This window comes from Falco naumanni, chromosome Z (genome assembly GCF_017639655.2).
Source record: "Falco naumanni isolate bFalNau1 chromosome Z, bFalNau1.pat, whole genome shotgun sequence".
Taxonomy (NCBI): Eukaryota; Metazoa; Chordata; class Aves; order Falconiformes; family Falconidae; genus Falco; species Falco naumanni.
In genome coordinates this window covers 60,132,179-60,159,755 of record NC_054080.1, presented here as the reverse complement: position 1 = coordinate 60,159,755, position 27,577 = coordinate 60,132,179, and the positions used below count along the sequence as shown (strand labels likewise).

At 39.7% G+C, this 27,577-nt stretch overlaps 1 protein-coding gene and 1 long non-coding RNA gene across 6 annotated transcripts in view; one reads left to right on the top strand and one right to left on the bottom strand.

Moving 5' to 3' along the window:
* Positions 1 to 7,000: 7,000 nt before the first annotated feature.
* LOC121081699 lies at positions 7,001 to 27,576 on the bottom strand. The gene is made up of 3 exons (XR_005825763.1): positions 26,938 to 27,576; positions 8,457 to 8,461; positions 7,001 to 7,011 (listed from the first exon to the last, which is right to left on the bottom strand). It is a non-coding gene; the product is annotated as an uncharacterized LOC121081699 (long non-coding RNA).
* WDR41 (WD repeat domain 41) overlaps positions 9,435 to 27,577 on the top strand; it is a 44,982-nt gene continuing 26,839 nt past the window's right edge. For 2 of the 5 annotated variants that reach the window (XM_040580905.1, XM_040580904.1), the window contains exons 1-9: positions 9,435 to 9,651; positions 13,412 to 13,527; positions 17,847 to 17,895; positions 19,729 to 19,860; positions 20,222 to 20,284; positions 20,792 to 20,903; positions 22,290 to 22,352; positions 23,550 to 23,660; positions 24,346 to 24,530. In XM_040580905.1, the coding sequence (XP_040436839.1) occupies positions 9,601 to 9,651; positions 13,412 to 13,527; positions 17,847 to 17,895; positions 19,729 to 19,860; positions 20,222 to 20,284; positions 20,792 to 20,903; positions 22,290 to 22,352; positions 23,550 to 23,660; positions 24,346 to 24,530 (882 nt within the window). In that variant the 5' untranslated portion in view covers positions 9,435 to 9,600. The remainder of the gene's footprint in view (positions 9,652 to 13,411; positions 13,528 to 17,846; positions 17,896 to 19,728; positions 19,861 to 20,221; positions 20,285 to 20,791; positions 20,904 to 22,289; positions 22,353 to 23,549; positions 23,661 to 24,345; positions 24,531 to 27,577) is intronic. The other 3 variants (XM_040580908.1, XM_040580909.1, XM_040580907.1) reach the window with 2 other exon arrangements.

Genomic DNA, 27,577 nt, shown 5'->3' with positions numbered 1-27,577 from the left:
TTAATGGAATCTTTTCAAGGATGTGGCTTTATTCTATTGCTCTGAGTGGGAAGATTTCTTTTGAATAATGCAAAGGGCATGCTACATGAAATACAGTTGCCAGCATGAGGCCCACATAGTGTTCAGGCAACATACTTTAAAACATACTTCCCTTTCAATATTTTGGTGATGCAATTCACATAATGCACACTGGAAATGTGTTGGAAATAATTTGCTAGCCTGGGCCTTGGCAAATAAATGGTGAAATTTCCCCGTCACCTCCGCCATCAGTTCAGAGATCAGAGCAAGGTATATGCATCTTCTATTCCCAGTTAGTTGTATGGCTGAGGCCTGAGGCCAGCCCAGTGCACCAAGTCAGGAACACAGGCAGGGACTTCTGAAGGCAACAACTGCCTCTGCCCCTACAGGCCCTTTCTGAGGCTGCCCATGTGCCATTGCATAGCCCCTCAGGGGCTTTTCCCACTGCAACCTTGCTTTTGATCAAAAAAACTTCCTTCTTCTAGTGTCTCCATGACACACTAGAAAGAGATGTTCTCCCCTTTCCACTTGTCTTTGGTTGAGCTGAGTTTCTGGTGTCATCTTTTGTGATCAGCCTTGGGGTTAAACTGACTGCTCCCTGCTCTCATATGGGTGTGAATTAATGTTTTCTGCCTGAAGGACCAGGCTTGCATGTAACACAGTGAGTCAGGTCTCGCCATCATCCTGTATGTTGGCCTTTATAAACCCCTATCTGTACTAGAAGTATCTCACCATTGCAGTTGCATAGATTAGCTGCACAGTCAGATCGCACTGCCAATGTATTCATATGATTAGGAACTGAGTGTCACCCCAAGGGAATTAAACAATTAACAGTAGAGGACATTTAACAACTTCTTTGGCAAGACCCCAGAGGACACCAAGAAGTGACTCGTCCTCTCATTGTGGTGCCTTAATGTGATGTAGACACTGAAGGCTTGTGCTGTAGCCACCAGAGTATTCGCTACAGCTAAGGCAGTGAGGCTTTTTCCATTTTGGACCTCTTGTGCAAAACTTTATTGTGAGCTGCTACACTTTACCTCTTAAGAGGAATTTTTTGTAAGGGCAAAAGAATCTTTCAATCATTTCTGTGTTAGGGCAGAAGAGAATACTCTGTGACCATACTTACTGTGAAGGAGGACAGGCTATGAAAATTACGTCTATGCTTAACACTTAACCATAACTACACCTAAATGCCACTAGAGAACACAGGATGAAAAAAAGTGATCAACAAATAGGAGGCCAGCTATACAGAAGTATGTCACATGCACAGTAAAACAGTCTAAAAAGGGTTATTTATAAGTCTTTGTGCACAAACATACATGGCTTTGTTTCATAATCCCTTTAAATTCAAAGATTTTTTTTCATTTGTCCAGTCCAAAGCCCAGTGATACCACCTGCAAGTCACCAGTACATTAGTCCCTAAAAATATAGTGAAGTGACTTTTCAGATAGACTGTTGAGAGTTTTAGGGCTGAAATACAACAGGACAGATGAAAGTTTGAACTTTCCCTGTGTGTCTCCTGGCTACCCACAGTTTTACACTGACACAGCAGTTTGGGTTTGGTTGCTTTAGGAAGTGTCATTGATGATACTCTAAAGTACACTCTGAAAGGTATGCAGGGCAGCGTGTAGGTTGTTTTTTATTTATGACCCATTACATACCAATGTATTTTAAGCAGTAATTTAAATTAGCTCTGTTTGCTTTATTAAATATGATTACTCTATATTTGTGCTGCTGTATCCCACTGGAATCCTAAAGAGGGATAAAGATTCCATTTGTCTGAGTGCTGCACAAATACAAACAAAAATGATCCACCTTTCAAAGAGGTTATAATTCAAATACAATCAAAGAGACTGAAAGGAGACGCAGATGGGGCAACCCATGGTGCATCTGATTAGGTGACAGTTTCGGTCAGTGCAAAGGACAACTTGCAGCACAAGAGCCCACTGGTTTCTAAGGAAGTTTTGGGGTTTGTTGCAAAGGACAGTTGGAAGAAGGGATTCGAGATGAGGCAGTGAGGTTTTTTTGGTGGGGACTCCTCCCACACGTTCAATGCAGTGTGGGTGAAAGTGCACACTTGTTCACCAGCAAAGTAGTAACTGGGCATGAGATGGCTGAAGGGGGAAAAAACCACTACAAGAGCAACACTAGACCTCAGCCTTTGAACCATGAGGCTGATAGGGAAAGAAATGCTTCAGCAGGCAGCAACTCAAATGAAGAGCTACCTGGGGTAGTCTGAGTCAATCTCTGTGGGAGTCGTTCCTCCTCTGGTGAATGAGGGAGCTGAAGATGAACTATCAGCACCCTCAGCAGCCAAACAGGGTGCCTAAGTTAGGAGACACAAGATGGGCTCTTTGCAAGTCTACCTGTTACTCCTGGAAGAAAACAGATATCCCACCAGAATCACTTTGATTTCATTTAGCCCTAATAGCAGATTCTGCCTGGATTTAACCATGACCCAGCATCAGTTAATACCCATGTGTTGTAAATTATTAGTCATAACTGGATTTACACTTTTCTCATAAAGCTGTTGAAATGTAATTAATTTTACTTTAATTTTGATCTTTAAAATTTGTACGGTATCTTTTATTAAATAGCTGTTGCAGGACATCATCATCTTATGGACTTTGATATCTGGAATGTAGTATAATTTACATGATTCCATTAAATATCTATCAGATTTCAAGCCGGTTTGAGGCTACTGCATTTGAATTACCAAAACATATACAAATTAGAAACTTTTTTAAAAAGAAAAAGATTAGAGTACAGCTTTAATTTCTTTGTTCAAATCTACCATGAGGGTGAAGAAAATTTGTTTTAAACAAAAGAATCAGATCCAATCCTTATGAAAACAAATGATTCAGAAAAACAAGGTTATAATGCCACCTGGGGGCTTCTATTGCCATCACACTTCACTTAAGGTCAGAGCAGCTTGCGACTTGTACTATCAGGTAAAAAAAAAATAGGTTGCTCCAGTTTCTTCACAAAGTACAGCTAGACTTTTAGGAACTCATGAAGGTGTTACTCCGTTTTATGGCCCCTGCTTCCTTAGTCCTTCAGCAAGAGTACAATACAAGAAATGGGCACTGAAGAAGCAAACTAATTTGTTTTGCAAGGGAAACACAGCATTATGGCTCTACATAGGATATTCTGCTTCTTTTCATAAAAAAAAAAGTAAACCAAACACAAGATACACAAAAGAAAGAATATTTACAATATATAGTAGAAAACATGAGATTATATCAGCCATATGACAGAGAAGGCCTCAGAGTTTGTGGAAGCAGAAAAGCGATCAATCAAGCATAAATAAACTGTGTGATGCAGCAAATCAAAACATTAAAACCGGAAATATACAAACCATATTTCTAATCCATTAAATTAGTATTGTCTTTACTTGAATTTAAATTAGGAGATTGTGAACCCAGTGTGTCAAAAGTGAGAATTGACCCAAATCTTTTCCAGAAATTACAAATTAATCCAAATTCTTGCTGTTAGAAACATGTGGGTAACCTCTCCTCACTATTAGTATTCATCTGCGCTTTTGGTGAAATTTTATAATTCAGACCAGACAGAATAAATTCATACACATTTTGTACACTTAGATATTAAATCTAAAGCCAAGGGGAGAGAGGTGATCCCATTTCCTTGAGAATTTTATCAAGTCACCATTTAGTTTTCCCTCAGTCAGGAGCAATGCAGTACCCTTCTCCACTTCTCCCGACTCTCTTGAAATTCTCCATCAAGGGGCAGGTGGGAGCACTGCACTACCCGACTCCATCTCAGTTTATATGATGACCTGCATCACAGTCATAAGATCCTAAAGCACTCATGTACCTACTGCTGGATCCTTCCGTTGAGTGAGCTGCTCCAGGACCAAAGACTTGGGAATGTGTCTGCCCTTGTGGCAAGGTGGACCATGAAGGATGTCTGTCTCTAGGGGCAGAGTTACTGTGTGTTTGCCCACATCATGGATCGTTTGATGAAGAAAGACAGCGTGCAAAGGGGATCCCTTATAACTGGGCAACACACGAATATCTAATGTGACTTCAGGGGTAGCTGAAGCCATTGACTGGAAGGAGGTGACAAAGCCTTTTCTTGTAGCCTCCAAAATCCGATAAAATGTAAAATTATTTATTTGCATTTATGAATCTGAATCCATGCACTTCTTTGGCCCATGGGCTACTCCAGCAACTCTTGATGGAAGCAGCCAATCCCTTCTCCCACTCTCAGAGACAACATGTGACTGGTACTGCAGAGCGCCTCTCAGGATACGTAGAGTCAAGTTAATTACCACCCATGGCTGAACTTCCATTCCCTCACAAGTTCCTAAAGGAGTTTAGATCCAGGCTCAGTTAAATCAAGTTAATATCCCAGGTCTCTAGTGCAACCTGGACTCAAGCCAGGAGGGGGAACTCAACGTGCTCAGGTGGTACTGCTGGATGACCTCCTGCCCCCTTCTAAACGTCTGTATGCTGGTGGTCAGATGTGAGATAGATGATGATGTAACACAATGCATCAAATCCTTGAAGGAATGCCCTCTGTTTGCCCTGGTGGCATGTTGCAGGTCTACCACAGTGACTCTGAGCTGATGAGAGCCACAGGGCTGCTTTTTTTGTCAGTGCTTTTAATCACTTTCAGTCACTAAGTGAGCTGGTTAGACAGCGTGGCCTCAAGCACCAGAACGATGCAAGTGACACTTAGCTGTGTTACCCCCATCACCCAGGGCCACAACGTACCTCTGAGAGGGCCCACAGATTGAAAAGGATAACTTCTTTGCAGGAATAATGGATGCCTGAGCATTCATATCACTCACCTGACCTGGGGAATGCAAGGTTAGCCATTTCCCAAGGGGATGAATTAAACCACCATTGAATATAAGGAACAGCAGAACAGATTTTTAAGGCATGTACGTTGGTCATGGAGGAGTATAACTTATGCTTGTGCATTGAAATATCATCTGTTGGCTGGACTACTCTGCTTCTAACTCTGTTTCTTTAATATGTAAATTGTTTTGTACTGTGTTTGATCCTGGAAGAATGTGAAATCCTCGCAGGTGCTTTTCAACTGATATATTTATTAGACATAAGGGAAAATATTGTCTGGATTAGGCATGGATTTTGAAATTGAATCACAACTAACTATATCTCAAAGTTATATAGCCTGATTTAGAGAAGTCACCTTTAAAATAACATTTTCTAGTACCTTCTTTGTAAAAAGCTCTCCAGCTATGTCTTAAAATAAAACTTACTGTAAGCTGTTTATTTTTTCCTAGCTACTGTCTTCGATGAACACAATCTATAGAAAAATTTGAATTGGGTAAGTTGAGGAACCTGTAACAGGCTTCAGCAATTTGTAAACAGAAAAGCAACACAGTGCATTAATCAGCTTTTCTCTCTCTTATATAAAACTAAATTCTGACATACATATATGTTAGCTACACAGATCTATACCTGTGTGGTTTGTATATGTGTGTATACATACAGATACGTATGCATACATATATGCAAGTTCATGCAGCAAACAAATTGGTCCGTTTGTTTGAGTGTCTTGATGCCTATAGTAAGCGCATTATGCAGTTTAGCAATAGGACTGCAGATGACTGTGCAAAAAGATTCTTATTGTTAATGATTACTTCAGGGATAACATGATGGGAAAATGAGAATGACATACATGACTGTGACACAAGAGTGACAGCATTTGGAGGAAAGTTTCAAATCCTAAGCATGCAAACCCCATGGTACTGCTGGACAGTGCTTTCACCATGTGAAGCTCACAGGAACACTGATCTCACCAGCCTAACAAGGTGACTGTAAAATTGCCGTTTCTGAAGACTCAGGGTTTTTAGAAGTTTACGTTCATGTGTTTGGTTGATGCAATGAGAGCAGTCAGGTGGGAGGTATACAATTAATGTGACATATTAGATATGTTAGTTAAGAGTGGCAGACGTAACCCAGTGACAGATTCTATGCCTAATTGCTACAGCAGAGGCCAGCACCTCACTGGGGCAAGTTAAAAGGGAAGCTGTTATGCTAGAAGTTAGAAAAAGTATTCCTCCATTCAACCACAAAAGCCTGGGGACAAGAAATGCCATGTTTGTGGAAGAGAGTCTCCTTTTGCAAGTGTAATCATAATGTGCTGCAAAATTCCTGCAGCGACAGTTATCCTTAAATTGACCCATCATTTCCATATTGTTTAAGAGCCTTAACACAACACTTTGCCATGGCCAATGGTTGACAGCAACCATTATTTCAGAAGACACTGCACCTCAGCCTGGCAATTGCAATGCTGTGGCGAATTGCACTCTTTATCTAGACATCATGACAAACGCAGCACCTGTACAAACTAAATTTGGAAAAAGAGAAGTTGTTTCTGCTTCCAGAAACCGTACAGCATATTAAATGTTTGGAATAACAAAAATGGTTTTTAGGATTACAAGAATTTAAAAAATAATTATATAGAAATTCATACAACATACAGAGGTAGAAAAATGCAAAATGGAATAAATAAGCTGGAAGCAGAGCACGTTGTTAGTTTAAAGAAGGAATTCAAAGATGCTCAGAAGCAGAGTTTTTAAGTCATGTCTAACAAGACAAAAGGCATTCTCCTGAAGTCCACCTGTGGTGGGTTGACCCTTGCTGCATGCCAGGTGCCCACCAAGCTGCGCTGTCACTGCCATCCTCAGCTGGACAGGGGAGAGAAAATATAGCAAAGACTTGTGGGTCAAGGTAAGAACAGAGAGATCACTCACCAGTTACCATCACAGGCACACAGACTTGGCTTAAGGAAATTAATTTGTGACCAAACAAATCAGAGCAGGGTAATGTGAAGTAAAAATCAAATCTTAAAACACCTTCTCCCCACCTCTCTTCCTGGGCTCAACTTTGGCCCTGATTTTCTCTGCCTCCTCCTGCGTTGGTGGGGGTGGGGAATGGGGGTTGTAGTCAGTTCATAAACACATTGTCTCTGCTGCTCCTTCCTTCTCACGCTCTTCCCCTGACCCAGTGTGGGGACCCTCCCACAGGAGACCATCCTCCATGAATTTCTCCAACATGAATCCTTGAATTACACATGAAACTGTAATGTGCAGTCCTTTAGGAACAGACTGCTCCAGCGTGGGTCCCCCACAGGGTCACAAGTCCTGCCAGCAAACCTGCTCCAGCATGGGCTGCTCTGTCTCCATGGATCCACAGGTGGTTCTGCCAGGACCGTGCTCCAGTGTGGGCTCTCCACAGGGTCACAGCTTCCTTTGGGTGCATCTGTCTGCTCCAGTGTGGGGTCCTCCATGGCCTGCAGGTGGATATCTGCTCCACCATTAACCTCCATGGGCTGCAGGGGCACAGGCTGCCTCACCATGGTCTTCACCGCAGTCTGCAGGGGAATCTCTACTGTGGTGCCTGAAGCACCTCCTTCCCCTCCTTCTTCATGGTCTTGGTGTCTGCAGAGTTGTTGCTCTCACATAGTCTCACTCCTCTCTGTGGCTGCAGTTACACAGGTTTTTCTCCCCCTTTCTTAAATATATTATCCCAGAAGTGCTACCACTGTTGCTGATGGGCTCAGCCTTGGCCAGAGGTGGGTCTGACTTGGAGCCAGCTGGCACTGGCTCTGTCACACACAGGGAAATCTTCGGGTATTTTCTCACAGAAGCCATCTCTGAAGCCTCTGTGCCACCAAAACCTTGCCACACCATCAAAGTCATGCAAGGCTCCATGTTCACCATGTAGGAACCTGGTTCATTGTCAGCTCCTGCTTTGAAGAATGCATTCCAGCATGGTCTTTACAAACACCTACAGTACAATACCTACAGTCTCCACATGCTGCCATGAAGGTCAAAGCTCTGTATTTATCTACAAAGATGCTTTTTGGCATAGTAGCACACTACATTTTTTCTATGCTGGTTCTTCCAGATGTGTGAGTTTTGATACAGCAGGATAGAAGGAGTGGGATATTAAAGTAAGGATGTATGACAGGAAAGGAGAGGTAAAGTCAAGCAGTGTATTTTCCTCACTGCATTAAAGAAGAAGTAAGGTCCTTACTCATGTTGCTAACCTGAGTAAGCAGCATTCCCTGTCCCTGCATCTGGTGTAGCAAGCACTCTTCCACCTCTTTTTCATTTTTGTAGGTATCACTGTGGATAGTGTGTTTGAGGATTACAGGTCATACAACTGGTGAGTTGCATGACCTTCCAATAAATGAAAAGCAACAAAATGAGTAAACACTTGTCAGTTTAGAGAAGGTACCAAATTATTTAGGGACACTGCCAAAGACCAGATCGATGATGACAAAGTATTACCATAGAAACGCTGGCAGATGTATCTGGATGCACAAAGTGAGCCCACCAGCTGTGCCCTTAGTCTGTAGGAATGGCAACTCTGAGCTGGGAATGTAGTATGATTGAATCAACATGGAAAAGTAGGAGTAATGCTAAATTAGGAGTAAACATCTCCTTTAGAACTGGTTTATGGCTGTCCTCAACTTTAGTTTGCTGAGAAGCTGCAAAGAATTCACAGTAGTTAACAAACAGCAATACTCAGGTTGCATGCCACCAATACTTGTCAAAGTTAAGTCACTGCAGCGGCCTTCCATCCCAGGCTTAGGGTGTGCCCTGTGCTTTCTCACACAGGTCCGTCACTACTAGAAGTTCAGGTTTTAGCAAACCACCATTACCTTCTGCCCTGTGGGAAATCTCAGGAATGTCTCATGATACCCGGTGGTGCTGATTACCTGAAACAGCGTGGGCAAAAGTCAACCGGGCAAGTGAAATGTGGAGATTCAGATGCACAGCGCAGTGCTGGTGGGACATGTTTATACGCGTGAGGGGTTTCCTTGTTACCTGTGTCTGCTCAGGAACGGGCGTTGTGTGGCCTTTTGGGTTGGGTTTTGTGATCTTGCCCCACGTGCACCTAAAATTCGAAAGACCTGGCAAGATCACTCACCAAGGACCGAGGAGGAGTGGGACCGTGCGTTGTCCAGGCCACTGTCCGGCCCCACGCTGACATGCTTTGAGGGCTGCCTGTCTGTACAGCGTTTGTACTCGCCCCAGCACGGCCATCGCAGGCCCAAAGGGGGCTCAGTGAAGGAGAATGGAAACTGCCATTGCCATGGGAAGTCTTTAAAGTACTGAAAACTTTGGTGGTCGCTTACTTCAGACAACAGGTAAGATGGTCACGATAAAACGGTAATAATTATTCTTTCGTTGTAGCGTAAATTTCCTCAGAAATTGGAAGACAGCAACTAAAAAGCTACCAAATGCTTTATTTGTCTGTGAAACGGAACTAACACGCTTGTCAGTCATTCCGCAGGATTTCCCCCTCATCAAATCAGGGCCGGCCCGAGGCGCCGCCTCACGGCTCGGTCCCGCCGCCGGCTCGGCCCCCGCTCGGCGATCGATTGCTCAGGCCCGCCTCGGCCCCGCCCCCTGGAGGGCCGGTCTCCGCGGAGCTCGCCTCGGCAGGCCGCTCCCGCAGCGGGAGCTCTGGCCGCGCCGTCCCGCCGAGCCGCCGGCGCAGCGGGCGCTGAGGGACGGTCCCTCTGCCGTACCAGCCGCCCGTGGCGCGAGGGGGGCGCGGACAGGTGCTGCTGCCCATGCTGCGGTGGCTGATCGGTGGCGGCCGGGAGCCGCAGGGCCTGGCGGAGGTACGGCGGCGGCGGGCGTGGCGGAAGCGGGCAGAGCAGCTGGCGGCGGGGGGCGGAGCCCGGAGGAGCCTGGGGCGGGGCGGGGAGCGCTGTCCCTTCGGCCCGGGGCCGCTGGCGGGGCTGCTCGTGGGGGCAGCTGCTCTGGCGGAGAGCGGCGCCGGTAGGGGACCCCCCGGGGAGTTTTTTAGGGGGAGCGCTGGGAGGAGGGGGCGCTGGGCGGTGACCTTCCCGTCGGGGTGTGCCCGCCGTCCGCTGGTAGCGCGGCCCGGCGCCGGGCTCTGCTGAGCAGGGGCCCGTCGGGGCTGGCGCGCAGCCTGTGAGGCCTTCGGAATGTGCGAAAGGGTAGCGAGCTTCGCTGAAGAGAGGGAGGGGAGGGGAGTGAACCCCCCCAAAGCGCGAGGCGGATTCCCTGGGCTGAGCTGCCCAGGCGCTGGGGGACGGGGAGCCGTCTCTGTCGGGGCGCCCCGGCGTCCTGCGCCGCCCTCCCCGCGGGGGGGTTGTGCTCCTTAGCTTGCTAGCAAGCCGGGTCGGTAAGGTGAATTGTAGGCAGTAGTGTATTGTTTGTGTGGCCCGGCTGTAGTTTGTAGTAGTCTTGTAGCATTTTTCCATACTTTCTCATCTGTAAAATAAACTAGGCCTACGCTGATGTCCTTTCCTTTGCCTTACTGGGAAAAAGAGTTTTACCAGATTTGAGGGAGAGATTGTTGGAATTTTCTTTTCTCTAAGACCCTACTGAAATTCTCAGCCTGGGTGTAACAAGAGTTAACACTGTCGCTGGGCTCCTTGCACACAGTGCTTTGTGATTTAGACACGTATGAGGAAGTAATTATTTTTCAGCTGCTGTCACGACAATATCATGCTTTTTTTCAAATGCCAGTAGTTACTTTGGTGGACATTTGAGTCTATACTGATTTAGAATGATGATGTCTGGGAATGCCTCTGAACTTTGTCATCAGTCAAAATGTTGTTTGTGTTGCAGTTATAATTAGCAGGTTCATGTGCAGTTGCTTTTAAAGCAAGATGGGAAATACACAACAGCTTTCTAAGATGTGCTAGGAAACTACGCTGGTGTGTGTTCTTCAAAGTTTAAACTCTGGCTATGGTTTAGTTATATTGTGATTTAATAAAGCATGAGTCAAGGTGTAATACAGTTCTTCCATTGCCATTTGTAGCTTGGTTAAACCTGATCCACAGGACCTGTGTTCCCATCGCTACCACTGATTTACTGAAAGATAGTGATAGTTTTTCTTCCTGAATAACAAATATTGATAAGGGTTAGATAGTCCCTAAACTATTTTTGTTCCCTTTCCCTGCATAATGTGATACTGATTAATCTAAAGATCATCTCCATGACATTAATTCTCTCCTGTACCCTTCCTAAATAGAGAAGGAAGCCCATAGTAGTGCATGGGGTATGGACTTAAGGTGCTGTTTCATGTGCTATGGCTGCAGCCGGTCATGAAAAGACTAGATGTATTAGTGACATTGCACTGAGTGAATAGAGAAAGCCTCTGGCAAAGCTGCCCTAAAGTTATTAAATGTAAATTTCTCCCTACCCACTTCTTTTTTTTACGATGGAATTGAAAATCATTTAGACTTAAGCTCATGAATCTCTCCAGTTGATGTCATGGTGTATATCTTAAGCAGGGTGGCTCTGGGAATGGGAGCAGTCCAACTGCAGTAGCATTATGGTCTGCATAAGCTAATTTATCATGCTCTGTGATACATATGTATGTCTGTATACTCTTGTATCCATAGTTTTGGTGAATGGCTTCAGAAAATCACACTTTTAAATGCTTCACATCCTGGGGGTTATAAGTTGTTCTGAAGCTGAGATGACTCTTGCAGTTTTTTTACTATTATTGTAGTGATGCTTACAGGTCCTACATAAAAACATGCAAGCTGGGAATGGATTCCTCTAGCATCAGCATCTAGCTTTCTCTTCTAGAAATTTGGTGTTGCCACAAGAGAGTTCAATCAATAATTTATACAAAAATAGATTTCTTCAGAGAAAGAATGGATATGTAACCCAACACTCTGGTAAATATTAATGAAGATCTGAAGAAAGCATAGCTTGTTGTGTGAGTACTGGGGGAAAACCTGTTATTTTGTTGTTTATAGTAGTTTATCAGCACTCTACCTTTCAGTGTTCACAGGCATTCGTAGATTTAAGAAAAAGTAGTATTAGACACATTGTTCAAAAGAAGTAATGCTGTCTTGTACTGAGTAGGGAGCAGCAACGGAATATGTAATTGGGATGTTCGTGTTACAAATTCTGACTTTTTCAAAGTGGTGTTATAATTATTTTGTGAATGTATTTTCTGTTGGTAAGCAAAAATGGAAGTCTGCTGACTACAGTATTACTAATCTCATCCAGTGATGCTGAGATTTGCTTAGCATTTTTAGAACTCAGTTGTTGTTTTTTTTTTTTTAAGGAACGTTTTGATTAACTTTTGACAGCTGAACTCCAAGTTTCCATATTTGTACAACTTTTTGTTATAACCATGCAGACACTGCTTGCATTATTTTAAATGGGAACTGCTATTCTCACATAATTACATAAAATGAGGAACAGTTGCTTCATGCAATGCATCAGATAGCACAAAACCAAGATAAAATCACAAGAACTAGCATTTTGACAACCTCTTCATTTTAAAAATAAACACAGATTTCTTTCCCTTTTTATTAACTTTGTCATTCTTAACTTCTGAGGGATAGGATCATAGTACCAATATGGAAGAAATAGAAAATAATTGATTATTCCTGCAGGAAAATGTTGACATTTCTGATGATAACCTGTGTCTTTCACACAGGATTACCTGTCATGTATGCTGCATTTGGCACAGTGTTCAGTAATTACTGTTTCACAGTGTAGGTTCTGTTGAAGTCCTCAAAGATGAGACAGTGCTGGAAGTAAGATGATGTTGACTGTCCTGTAAAGTAAATCTTGAAGGAGGAGAGTCCTGTCTCTGAGCTACTACTGAGCTATTTAGTTGTTTCAAAATGTGGAAGACCTTAAATATAAAAAAGTTGTCTTCTGTTGAAACAAATTGATGATTGAGAGTAGCAGAACTGTCCTGCTCTGAAACTGCAGTCTTATGCAATATTTTACTGACCCTGCCTAGTGATTTGCTTGCTCTGAGTGATTGATTGTTCTTTTAATTAATAGTCTAGTTGGGGGTAATTGCAGATGCTGTTCTGTGAAATGATTGATGATTCTGTATGTTTAAGTGGGTTGCTTTGTTATTTTGTGAATGGAGTCCCAATGGATGATTTGTATATTATGTGACATAACAGCATTTTTTCTTATTTATTTTAAAAATCTCATCTTTATATAGGATTTTAAAATTGAATGGCAGATGAAAGAGGTTCACAGACCTTTCAGAAGAGGTGTAATGTAATGAAAAACTGAATGTATGGTGCATTGAGTCATGCAGCTGGCTCCACATGACAGCTCATGACTAAACTGGGTTTTCATCTTGGTGTGTCAGGGATTAAAGCAGTACAAAATGTTTTTGTTAAAACAGAAAATACTATATTATAATTTTAAATACATGCTATAGAAAGATATTATTTACTTCAAATAATAAGAAATTATCTTTTGTAATGATTTTCATTAAGACAAAATGGTATTTCAGAAACTTAACTTCAAATACATTCAAACGTGAGTCTATATGTAGACTGTTAGACATTACAAAGACCTGATCAAAATAATTATGTCAGAAAAAAATAAATGTCATTCCTTTTTTGTTAATTTTAGAAATCATCTGTACAGACAATTGGTGAAGATCAAATACAGAATCCTTACACGGAGCTCCTTGTATTGAAAGGTCATCAAGATATAGTACGATTTCTAGTGCAAATAGATGACTGCAGGTATGAAATCACATTTCAAATTGTTTCACAGCATCCTTGGCAATACTTCAGAGAATATTTATGAAAATGTAGTAATATTTATAATCCTCTCTTTTTCTTTTTTTATGGGGGAGGGTAGGAAAAGCCTGGAGTTAAAAAAGGCAAGGGATGAACACTCCCTTTTCATGTTATGTTACTACATCTTTTGGCTTCTTTTGCAAGTTACAATTTTATGAGAAAATTATGGTGATGGAGATATGCTTCTTGGTACAAATTAATTTGTTTGAAAGAAATGCCTTTAGCTAATTCAGCCCCTCCTTTTCAGGCTGCTCCTGGGTTGAATGTTCCCTTCTGTACGTGCATACACACACTTTCTCTCAGGACAATATGCAGTAGTGTCTCCTCCTGTTCTGAGTGGATATGTGTTGTATGTTTTTGTATTGAAGACAGCTGTTATTTCACCTTTTGGTTTTACAAAAGAATGTAATGGTCTCCTACAGATACACTGTAGCAAATGAATGGGACATTGTCAACAATATTGAATGTTGCTGTTCCTTGCTTTCCAGTCTTTTGTTACAGTTTCTTCTGAAACTGTAGTGCTTAATTCAGTTGAGGTTTGGGTAATGCACTTCTTTCTGAACTTCTCAAAATTGGAAATTTTCACCCTTTATTCAGAATGACTGCTTAGTAAAATTCAACATATGCCTAATCTCTGCATTACAGATCTCTGATTTGATCTTGTTCATCTTGCTGTCCTTCTTTGAAACCTGATGGTTCCTTTGTTTCTTTCTTCCAGTGTTTAGCTTCATGCACTTTTTTTATAATTCCCTGACAATCTTTATCTGTTCTGTTCTTAGTTCCTTGTAGCTAGGTCCAACCAACTTCATTGAGAACTCTGAGGACAGAGTTATCTAAAAACTGTAAAACTGATTATGAAGCACAGATGAAACCACTACATTTACCATTGTCATTTTAGAAGTGTGACTGAGAGAATGAATGATGATAGTTTTATGTTCTGATCAGGTTTCTGTCCTATCTTTGTCCAAATTAGCCTTGCATGTTCTCTAATTTAACTTAATCCTCCAGGAGGGGAAATATTTGTCTTAAAAGCCAGGTTGTGAAGCCCTTAGTCAGTAATACGTGTAATGACTCTTGGCTGATATGGAGAATTACTTAGAAAACCTCTAGAACTAAGAGCATAAGTGATAGGCAGGAGTCTCTGTTAAGGAGGTTTAGTAATTTATATCTCTTATGGGTTAGGCACAGAAGGGGATTTTTAATATATTTATCAATACACTACACAATGTTTACATGGGTGAGCATTTGGCTTATATCCTTGCAGTGTGCAGCAGGTATTTTGTGAAGGAGGGTTCTCTCCTTCCCCAGGTACATTGATCAGGCAGGTGGTCTCTTCCAAATTTGAATGCCCACAGAATGCTTTCTTCTAATAATTTTATAAGTGTATGTATATATGTGTGTATATATATATATATAAAAAAATTTCACAGAAGACTCCATGGAGAATTTTTAGCTTGTCAGTTTTCATTCTTAATGTCATATTCATATATATCTATATCTATCTTAGAAATATTATGTGCATTACCATAAAATTTATTTTTCTGTGTTATAGTAATCTACCAGAAGACTCATAAAAATGGAAGAATCTCATGGGATTTTTTCCAGTCCTTTTCTTTTCCCAAAGAAGTTACTAAAATAACCTTTCCTCAAAGTACATTTTTCCCCAAACACGTAACGCAATGAATATGATCAGCCTTCATAGAAATACCAGAGTATACTTAGATTGTACACACTGTCTGATGCAAAAAAATCTTTCACCATTTTGGGCTTCATTGTACGATAGGAGGTAAATTATTGAAATTAAGCTAATGATGAGTGTAAGACTAAAGCCTGGATGGCCGCATTGAAGATAGGTTATGAAATAGCGTATGGGTAAGAAGTATGTTATTTAGCTCATTAATATTCTCAGAGTTTGAGGAGTTTAATAGCTTCACTGGACAGTAATTCTAAGGTTTTATTTATCAAGAATAAGGTAGTTTCTGGACTGTTAAGCAGCTGATAATATTTTTCAGTTGATTCTTTTCAGTAAAATTAGTATTGTTACTCGGCTTCTGAAATGTTTTTGTTTAGTTTCTATAGCTATTCCATTGTGTGCTTTTTGTCAGCTATTGTAAGCCAAGTTTCACGCTTCAGGTCTTTAGATAGTATCATCTTATTGAGAATTTTGCAGAAGGATTTTCTTGCTTTCTCAGTGGCTCAGCTAAAACCAGTGAGTGGAAAATTTTCTCAGATTGGTTTTTTAAGATACTAAATAAATCCTGTATAAATGTAACAGAAAGCTGTTTGGTTTTTTTTTCCTTCTTCTCTCTTGTACTTTTTGGACACGAATTAAGGGTTATATTGATTGGAAGATCACTAAAAAAGGCTAAGCCTCACCAAGAGTTTTCCAGAAAATGGACTGAAATAAAATTACATGTTATACTCTAGCATTTGACACCTTAAACTAAACAGTTAGTAAAACATTTTAAGAGTAGCTTTTTTTTTGTTGCTCATTTGCCCATTCCTTGCTTCTTCAGGAACTTGGCAAGGTTATAGACCAGGGGTCCTCAAACTATGGCCCGCGGGCCAGATACGGCCCCCCAGGGTCCTCAATCTGGCTCCTGGTATTTACAGACCACCCACCCCCCCCAGCCCACCGGGGGTTGGGGGGAAACCAAGCAGCCGTAGATGACTGCCTGCCACTCCAACCATGCACCAGCCCCCTGTTTCGAGGACCCCTGTTATAAATGATGGTGATCATGACTGGGAAAGAATCAGGTGACCCATGGGTCTGCACCTTGGTGAGCAGGATGTAACTGTAGGATAACTGACTCTACAGTATACCTTTATATTTAAACAGAAATCCTGGTTAGAAGATGAGGAGGACACAAAAGAGCACTCTATTGAACTTACATGTTGATGAATTATACTCATACCTTCTTTCAAACACCAGTTTTCTTCCCAGGATTTTGTTTTAAGTGGCAGGCAGCTCCAATATTACTCAAGAAAGGAATTGGAATTTAAAGGGTTATGGCTGAATTGTGAGAAAGTTGCTATTTTAAGTTCTTGACATTGTGATAAAACAAAGTGTAATAGAGCTAAAAGGCAAATAGAGATAAGGAATTAATGTTATCAGAGGTGTATGTGTAAAATTGTTTTTTGCTCTAATCTTGATTTGATATAAAATAATGAAAGATAAGAAGAAAGTACAACTTACACTTTTTGCTATAGTAGAATAAAACACGAGGAAGAAGGAGGGAGGGAACACACACCCTGTGGCTAAGACTTATCTGTTAGCAAGTTTCACAAATGTAATTGCAGAGTCTAAAAGAAAGGACATGTATATAGCTACTGAAACCATTCACAGCTGGTAAAAAAAAAATCAGAAGTGACATAACCTCTCTTTTTCATGACTTTCTTGTACATAGTACAAATCTTAGTTCTATAAATATTAACTGTTTAACCCTTGGTGAAGGCTTAAAAAAAAAAAAAGAAAAAAAATAGAAGGTAGGTATATTTGCAAGAAAAAACTTAATTCCAAGTTTTTTTCTTGCAAATACAAGGTCTTAGTTCTGTTCTAGGCTTTCTCAACTCACAGTATACCTTTACGGGAATAGCTGGGATGTGTGTTCCGGCTGCAGTGTGGCTGTGGTGGGGCCGAAGTGCAAATATAGGCAAATAGTTAGATACTCACTCTAGTCTAGGAAAAAAGATTGAATTTAGGTCGGACTTTGTTTCTGTGAGATTAACACGCCAACATGAAACTGGTTTTGCCTCATATGGTGTGCCTTCCAGCTGGATTTTTAGCAGAAATCAAAATTAGCACCTTAACTGCACTTGCTTTGGGAGTTATTTTAAGTCACAGTTTAAAGTATCGTGATTTAATACTGGGCTCCTCTACTCGGGGGCTGAACTCGGATGAGTGGTTCGTAACTTGTTGGATGTCTTGCAGTCAGTTGACTTGAACTCTAAAACCAAATACCATTAGTTAGTTATTTGGTGTGTAAGATCTCTTAAACAATAGAATTGGTTCTGTAATGTGGGATTTTGTTTGTTATAGTATGTATTGGAATTCTTAAGACTTGTTCTTACATTAAATATTTGTTGATAAACACCTATTTAAATGTACTGACTTCAGTTTATAAACTGTAATTGGCATTTACAAATACGTGTTTATTCTTTAAAGCCAGAGTCTGATACATTTTTCTTACATAACTGTTTACTGCTTTTCCATTACATTATGCTATATTGAGTTTTCAGAGTTTTTTTCCACCCCCCCCCAGGTTTGCATCTGCAGGAGATGATGGAGTTGTATTTCTGTGGAATGCTCAGGTTAGCCTTTTTTTTTTTGGGTGGTAGTGGTGGTGGCTTATGTGCTCTGGAGAACGTAGGAGTTGGGAGAGGAGTTAGAAATGTCTAGCAGTGAAAAAGCAGAATAAATGAGGATTGCTGCAGACTTACTGTTTGAAAATGGAAAAGTGGAGGCAGTCTGTCAAATCTTAGTTTACAGTGGAGAGCTAGGAAAGTAAAAGTTGTATGAACCCAAGAGAACAGTAAGTTTTAAAATTTAGCATGTTTTGAGAAGACTTGATTTTAGAGAGATTTGAGCTGAAACGATGATGTGAAAAGCAGAAGTGTGTATGAACTTGAGGCTTTGATTCTTTTAGAATACCTTTGTTGCTTGCTGTAAACACTGAAATGTTGACTAGGAACTCAACAAATATATAGTAAGGTCCCAATCCTGCCAAGATTGTGTACTTACAACTTAAGTATATATATTTCAGTGGCTCTGTTAGTAATATCTATTTGTAGTATAACCAGTTAGACTAAATGGAGAGCTTAGACAAAATGGAGAGCTAACACAAAACTGTATTGGAAAGACATGGGAGTCAGCAGAAATCAAACATTTCAGGCAGTGCAGAAACAAGGCCTTAATTGCTTGCTGTGATAAAAGTTTTCTTGTAACTTTTGAAAACCTTAGTAAGACGTTAGTTTGTTGTAGAAACAGCATTTTGTAAGTATGATATGCACTCTTCTGCTCTGTGCCTCTATCATTGACAAAATTACAGAGCATTAGACCTAGTTAAGGAGGACTAGTATGCAAGCTGAATTGTTCAATAGGAAGTCTAAAAGCGACACATATTGTGCTGTCTGAACTGTGAGTATCAAACATTCAAAATAAGGAAGAAAGAAATCAGACTAAACTGTTTTAGAAACCTGAAAAATTTGTGGCATTCGTGATGGTGTGAAATACGGAAGGGGGAACTTGAAACTTTTCCTCTCTTTAGCGCAGTTTCAGTTAGTGCCTTGCTGTTGTTGAAGGCCTTTTATAGTTTTGTAATTTGGAAAAGGAAATCGCTTTTGACTATTCGAAACCATGTATCTCAGTGTATACACTCATGTGTGTTCTGAGCAGTTTGTGAAGGTAAAACTAATGTAGATAGCCAACTTAGGAACTGAGTTCTGTTTTCTACTTCTGTAGGATTTTTATTTTATTTTTGTTAAAGCAGATCTTCTGTCGTTTTAATTTAAAAACTTAACCTGTGTGTGTAAAGAAGTTTACAGTTAAAACTACCCTATATTTTAATTGCAAGTTTAAAATACCAGTATGCCTTTGCATGTTTGTAGGGATTTGTCATCTAAACAGAGCAGAAGTCGCTGCAGTTATCTAAACCACCAACTTAAAGCTATAGATAATGTAATTAATAAAGCTGTCAGGAAATTGGCAGTAATGTATATGCCATAACTCTAGGTCAGGTTTTCCTAATCATTAAAAAACCCCTACTTTTTCAAGAGAGGGTTTTGTCAACAAATCTGAATTGCTGTAATATCTGTTATAAAGGGTGAATGGCCAATATTTGCATAAAAATGAAATTAATTTAATACAAAACTTAGCTCCTAAGGGCTTTTAGAGTTGATTGGTTTTTTTTACTCTTAGAGTAACTTTTATTATGTACTACTCTTTTACACTATTACTTCTGTTATTTAATTCTAGGTAAGATCTTGAACAGTAATAAAGGTAGTAATAAATAAGTACACTTTAGAAAGGGACATTTTAGACTCTTAGAAGTTCTTGCTTTCAAACGTCATTTGGTACCTATGTCTTACGGTACAGTAGGCATTTTCCAAATTTTACCCTTAGTTTTCCATGTTTTTATTTTTCAGACCGGAGAAAAACTTTTTGAACTTCGTGGACACACACACAAAATTACAGCTATAGCACCATTTTCTTCGCCAGATGCTTCTGAAGAAAAAAAACATTTGATTTTAACAGCATCAGCTGATAGAACAGTTATTGTATCCTTAGATCTGGAAAGGATTCAAATTTCTATGGACTTCTAGTGTTTTTTACTTTTAAAGGTAGTATTGAGACAGGCTGCAGGTTATTTGAATTTATTGGCTGATAATATCTAGTATATATAATTGGATTACACTAGGATTTTACTAGTTATTGCTCACAAGTAGATGCAGTGCTTGCTACAAAAATGAATCCATAACAGACCTTTATTAGTATGTCATTTTGGCCAAATACTGAAAAGGCAATCAGGGTTTAGAAGACTGAGTCTCTGCATACTGATTTCCCAATCTGTTATGTGGTTACAAACCCAGCAGTTGTAATATATAAAAACCTTTCAGTTTTCTTAATGAATAAAATCAGATTTGGGACTGCACTAGTGGCAGACAAGTTCAGAAAGTGTCATGTTTCCATTCTACTGTAAAGGTAAGCTGAGGAAACCCTAGGTATGTCTGTTGTTTTGTTGTATACAAGAATCTATCTTGTATGGCTCATGGGCCATACGGGCAGGTGTGTTAAAATGAACAGCAGTGTTTGGTTTAAGAACAGGTGTATTATGAGTGGCTGAGAAGTGGGCACAATTATTCAATTTTAGAACTCTTAATACCTCAATTTACTTTTGGAAAAGATGTAGAACAAAGGTCACTTCATGGCTTGGTTTTGTTACTGTGTTGGAAAATGCAACCTACAGTCAAACTAGGTCTTGAATGCTAATAGTAGAAAAAAAATCACTGAAAAATCTGTTTTTGCATTGTTGATGGAAAAATGTAACATATAGGATGTAATTAAACCTGTATTTGTCAGGAAAGTGACACCTTAATAATGTATTTCATAGTACTTACAGCTTTATCTAGCTGAAGCTCATGATCGTTTCACTGTGAAATTCCCTGTAGAACTTTTGCAGGGGACATATATCTGATTTTTGTTCTGCAGTGTTTGACAGTTCTTCAAAGACTGGATGTATGGTTGTCTGGAGGGAGTGATCTATGTGTTTGGAACCGAAAATTAGATCTCTTGTGTAAGACCAGTCATCTTACTGATGCAGGTAAAAATGTAAATGACTCATTATAGCTGTTAAAGTGCAAGTAAAATGGATCTGTATAATGATGCAAAACCAACTTGGCAAATTCTCTTTAATTCTAATGATAACATTAGGTATAGAGCCACTCTCTATTTTTTTAAATGTCATACTTAATCGTTTCAGAATTAAGACTGCTTTTAATCTCCTGTGCTGTGTGAATTCTAGAATATGCCAAATCTCAGAAACTGTATATTAGCTTGGACTGACAGGGTGCTGATTTATTCATGTTTGCTGTAATGTGGACCAGATCCTTTGACTGGCTTTCTCTGTGAACAAGTGGGAGTTTTATTCCTCTTAAGTAAATTATTTTTTTTTCTCCTTTTATTCTTCCTAAGTAAAACTTTGTAGTAGCAGAGCGGTAAAGATTTCCTTTTATTATTAAGAATCAGTACTTTTGATGTAGAAAATGCAGGTTTTGATAGAAATACAGTAAACATAATCGGATCTGAATGCCAGTTACGCTTTTTTATTAATAAACTTATATTATCTGTCTATGCAGAGAAAACTGTTGCATATTATTTCCATACTTTACAAATATTCTGATGAAGCTGTGAATCAAATTCAAAGTTGGAACCAATATTTAATTTTATTACAGAATGGAGTGGTGGTAGGCAAAACCTTCTGAATCTTTGAGTATATTAGTACTTCTAGTTCAGTCTCAACTATCATGCCAAATACCAGTTGGAAGTGGTGCTGTGGTGCTTAGCGCGAGGTGCTATTAAAAGTTTTGTAGAAGGGGTCAACAGGATGTGCAGCATAGGCCCTCTCTTCCCTTCTAATCTCTGGCTTCCTTTGTGGGGAGAGAGACAGATTGCTTATTCCTTGGGGAATTTTCCTTTAATGGCGTGGCAGCAGAGACTGGGAGAGTTCTGTGCAGGATGAAGATGGAGCAACAGCAAGCTGGACATTTTATCTTGCACCCTATTATTCTTCAGCCGGGTCTGCACAGTATTTCAGTGTTATGCATACTGTGGTAGTATTGGTATCCAATAACTTTGGTACTGCATATGTTTATAGTCTCAATAATTACCACAATGTCCTTAATACTGTCCGGCATTAGGACATAAATATATTAACTTAAACTTTACAATAAAAAATATTTTAATTTTAAAATAAAAAGATCATTGATTCTCAGCTTCACCTTAAGTTTGACATTCAGAATTCTGCTGGATTCAGGACCAAAACTCCTGAGTCTACTTCTGTCTGAGGTGATCTGTTCACTTCCAGTGTCATTTCACTTTCACTTCAGTTGATACGCTTTTATTTTAATAACAACTTATAAGTGGAGGGAAGATTGTCTCGTGGCCAACGAATATCCTTTTCTCCCTTACTGCCTGTATTTTTTCAAAGGTATCAGTGCTTTGGTTGAATTGCCTAAAAATTGTGTGGCGGCAGCTGTTGGCAAAGAGCTAAGTGAGTATGTTGCATTTCTTTTAAATGTTCATGTTCCTCTATAACAGTTGCTTATCAGAGATATGTGTAAAGAACACACTGCTGTAATTGTGTAGAAGTAAATGGTATTAGGCTGTGACTAGCAACCTTCTTCCTTTTCCCATTATTTGACAATACTAATCTCAATCAGGAACTATGTTGAGATCTGCAGGACAAAACTTTTCTATAGTCTTTGTTATTGTTACTAATGTTATTCCACCTGTCCAGATGAGATTGTGGTGATCTACATTTCTCCTGGAGAACATCTGGAACTCATTATTTGAACTTTCAGATACTAAGCTTCTCTAGAGCGTCCTTATCCTTCTATCAGGAGTATGAGAGATTGCGAGTCTCATTGTACTGTCCAAAGCTATAATGAGATAATGTGATTGTTCTGTTGCTTATATGGAGACAGGGTTTTCTGTGTATGCAAACTGTAAATTATCAGCTAGCTGTTTGTGGAGAGTCTTTTAAATAACTGTGTTTTATAAAATTACTGAAACTTCAAAATATGGAAAAAAATCCAGGAGAAAGAGCACTGAATCAGCAAAACAACAGACTTTGCTCAGTATGATTAAACAGCTGAAAAATAGCAATCTGATATTCTGATGAAAGAATCAGGAGGAAATTAAGAATAGTCTTCTTGTGTTTAGACATCAGTATACAAAGAACTTCCATCTGCACTTCCTACATTTTATTTGGAGTGCCCTTGAGATCTCATAAAGGAAATTCCAAGACTGGTTAAAATAGTCTTAATTCCTGGGAATCTTGATTATTGACCAGAGAATATTGCATCCTTTTGAATAATAGTTATCAGTCAGATGAACCCTTAAAAAAGATGTTTCACTTTTCATTTACTTATCCTTAAAGATGTCTAATACTTTTCACTTCTGCTTTCTGCAGCTTCTGATGTTGACCGAATCTTTGAATTTCAGAGTTACTAGTCTGAAATACTTTATCCTATATTTGCTGTAGTAAGGGCCTTGGTAATAACACTGAAATAATTTATTCCCCCCCCTTTTTTTTTTTGGTGTTATGAGTGGTCATATTGCATGTCTTATACTACCTCACTTATAATATGTTTTAGTTTCTGTCTTTCTGAAAACAAGGTGTTTTATTTAAACATAACTACATTTTATTCTCAATGATGAAGCTTATTTAGACAGTTTATCTTTGAAGTAATTTTTAGGTTGATTGCTGCTATTGATGGGTCTGAAGGTTGGAATGTCCTTGAAGTAAAACGCCTTGTTGACCATCAGGATAACATTTTGTCATTAGTCAGTGTCAATGGTAAGAGTAATTTTGTAATATTACTAGTTCTGTTAGTTACCAGTGGGTTATTTCAACTATGGAGCTTTTATTGGGACCAAACTTTTAACTGGAGTGGAACTTCCAAACTAGTAGATGTATCTTACTGCATCATGTAAGATAAAAGTAAGGTTTTTGATTATGAAGAGGAAGCAATACTGGGCTTAAAAAAACAATATGCTACCTGTGTTAAGTATTGTTGAAGCTGTTCCTTTCCATGTGTGATTAACATATTCATGTGCAGCTACTTGAATCTTGCCATTAACTCTTCCGTTTAATTCATGATCCGTATTTCTCTATATGGCAAAGACATACTTTGCTGTACACGTTACTTGTCCAAGGAATAGAAGGGTTTTATATGCAGGCAACAAATGAACTTGAAATACTTGTATGTACTTCTGATGATGTTTCTTGCCTTTCTATACTGTACTGTGCACTGACTGGTGAATGTTCTCCTTCCTAGTTTTAATTTTACAAGAGAGCTCTCATCTTTTGCTTATGTGAGCTATGCTAGGTAATCAAATGAGTATTTACTCAAAGAGAGGGGATTTTGTCCAGTCAGTTACGTACTACACATTCTATACCTTCACTTGAAAATGGGCTCCCTTAGCTTTTTTTTTAATATCACGTGATTTCTGTGTGTGTGTGTGGTTTTTTTTCCCTCTAGACTTGACTTTTGTGACGGGTTCTCATGTGGGTGAGTTAATAGTCTGGGATGCACTTGACTGGACAAAGCAGGCAACTGAGTGCAACTTCTGGGACTCCTCTGTCCATCCAGATGTACAGCCAGAAATAAAGTTATCCCAAAGCCCAAATGAAACTTCAGTTCAACACTTAACATCTGATGAGGAGGTAAGAAGCGTCAAACAGAGTAAACTACTTCAGTTTGCTTGTTTTAATATGAGTGGGTTCTTTAAAATGTGCACAGCTATTTTTATACAGTTAACAGTTTTTATATAAAATTTTGGTCATTGAGCAAACTGAAGGTTAGAATATGTTGATGGTATGGGAACTAACATAATGGACTGTCGCAACAGCATTTCTTCTTGACTGACAAAGATCTATTAGTTGTTTACAGTACCACTAGAGAAGAATAAACAAGAGGTGTGTGTTTTGATGGCATACAATGTTCATATTCCATGGTTCTAGAAATGCAATTTCCACAGTACGTTGCCTCGAACAGTTATAGCTGAGGGTACTATGAAATGAGTTAGAGAATAGGCATATGTCTGTGCTTAGTAGTAAATAAATATTGCTGCTTCTGTTCAGATGGACTATACTCAATTGCAGAGAGCACAAATATGGGTCCAAACCTCAGTCTACTGTAATCATGCTTGGGAGATAATCTAGGAATCCTTGGCCAGAATACTCAGGCAGAATCCAGTTATTGTTCAGGAAACACTAAAAATCCTCAGGTTGTCATTTACATTTGTGAAATGTTACCAACTGTTAGTGGAAAAGGAGAATTCATAGTTAGGGTAGAGTGGGATTCTGGTTTTGGAGCCTGTAGGTCCGTTGCTGGGGAATGATTAAGAAAGGGACTCCTGGAAATGGATTCAGAGATATGAGCTGTAACAAAATAAAGGCTGTGGAAAAGCCTGAACGTAGACTGAGGGCCAAGTAGTCACGCAATGCATTTGTCTGTCTATGAAAAGAACGTTCCTAAAATGCTGGAGAGAGAAACATTGAAGGGTGTGGGTGTGGGGAAAAGAGCTGTAATTGTCTCTAATGGTAGGATTTCCAGTGGTTTTGTTGTGGGTGCTTAGTTCTAGAAGGAGCAAAAAGCCAGTTCTGTTCAGGAGCAGTTCTATAACTCAACTTGAAAACATTTTAATTCCCTGCTTAAAAGCTTCACAAGATATGTTTTAAGGGGAGCGGAAAAGAGTTTTGGAAAGTTCAGAAGTAAACATTGCATGTGGAGTCTGAGGCTGCTGAGGACTTTCTTCCATTGCAACTAAACAGATTGCTGCAGAATTTTATTTATTGTGAGACTTTTGAATGGTGGGAAGAAAAGGTAGCTCTAACATTATGTCCTGAAATAGAAGGTGCTTTTAGAGCAGAGCTGTCTATATTTTAATGTAGCTACTTAGAAAGTATGGGAGAAATGTATTCCTATAATTAATTACTTTGTTACCTGCTATCTAAAAGCAGAACACTGTTCTTCATGTTAAAAAAATCTAAAATTGGTGTTTTCTCTGTTAAGAAGTTTGTCAGCAGGCTTGGTAGTTAGGTAGTTGGAGAAGATGCACTTGTCTAGTTTGACACTGACCTTTTAGGTAGAATTCAGGAACAAATGTGATGGTAAAGGTTCAGCAATACTAGGAAACACTGCTAAGGAGTGCAATTGCAGTCCAGGTCTGTGCGTGTGCGCACTTAACTTGGCTGTTAAGATAGGTGTATAGCAGGGGTTCTCAAACTACGGCCCGCAGGCTGCATACGGCCCCCCCAGGGTCCTCAGTCTGGCCCCATGTATTTACAGACATCCCCCGCCCCCCCCCGGGGGTTGTGGGGGGAAACCAAGCAGCCGCAGATGACTGCCTGCCACTGCATCCGCGCGCCGGCCCCCTGGTTAAACAGTTTTGAGGACCCCTGGTGTACAGCTTATGCTTCATCATCTGTTATTTTCTTGGAGTTTGAGATGACCTGGGTTTTACCAGGGCTTGTGTTTTAAACAAAACCAAAAAAAGTGAAGAGCATCTTTTGCAGAGCTATAAGACTATATGAAACTCAAGAGCCTGTTTCAGGGTGGAAGATTGTAAGGGAGAAAATGCTGAGATACAAGAGTGGAAGACTGATGTGGAAGGCTGTTGAACTGACCCTCACACAAAACTAGGAAAATAACAATGGTCTCAGTGGTTTTTTTCCTTAATTTGGTAGAGTGCTATCAGAAATCTGCACTTAGTTTCAGAGCTGTTAGAGCTCCCAGCACAGATGTGCACAAGACAAAAAACCCCACCCAACGCCAAAAAATCTGGACAAAGGGTTTTGAACAGTGTCAAAACACTGTTGAATATACATACAGGAAATCTTAGTTAAAGACACTGGCTTACCAGTTTTACAAAATGTTGGCAAGCGTGTCGTGTAAACTGCTTATGAGATATTAATGTTTGGGCTGTGTAGATGGAAGCAGGCCATTCAGGTGAAAGATCCAGCATGCCATCACCTAAACAGGGTATGTTCAAAACCAAAGATATGTACTGAATGGAAGCGTTTTGCACTCCTCTGTTTGGTACCAAATACTTATTGTATGTATGTGCACAGGATTGTATGTTTGTCCTCTCTGAAATCATTACAAGTCAGTCATAATAGGGTCCAGGTCCAACTGTTTATGGCTTCTTAGGGCCGTCATGATGGTTATGAGGTGGAATCCCTGTGATAGTGTTGAATGCAAAATGGTTCCAGACCTTCACAGTATTGTGTAATACCTATCTGTGAGGTTGTTTCTTTTCTACACTCAGTAGAGCCCAAATGCTTGAGCAAGACCTCTTTGTGCAGCTTCAGTTAAATTTAAAAAAAGTGGCAAAAATGCAGAACGGCTTCCTGTATTCTCAATTTTTTCTTCATAAAACAAGAGTTTGTCAAAACACAGAGCATTATTTTAGTGTAAGAACATAAATGTTTAATTGCAGAAATATGTTGATTTGTTGGTTTCCTTAGTTTCTGCTTAGACTCTAAGGTACAAGATGAAAATACAGAAATGAAACAACTGCTTAGAGTATAGAAGGTTATCTCTCATTCCCTCAAATTTGTATTTTTTCTAAACTTGCTGATTCTATATGTTTGGGATAAAGCAGTAACACTAGGACAGAAACAAGCTAGATGACATCATAGTACTGCTGGAAATCCATTACATGCAGGGTCATCTTTCAGTATCTGTTTCTGTAAGTTGTTCCATTGAA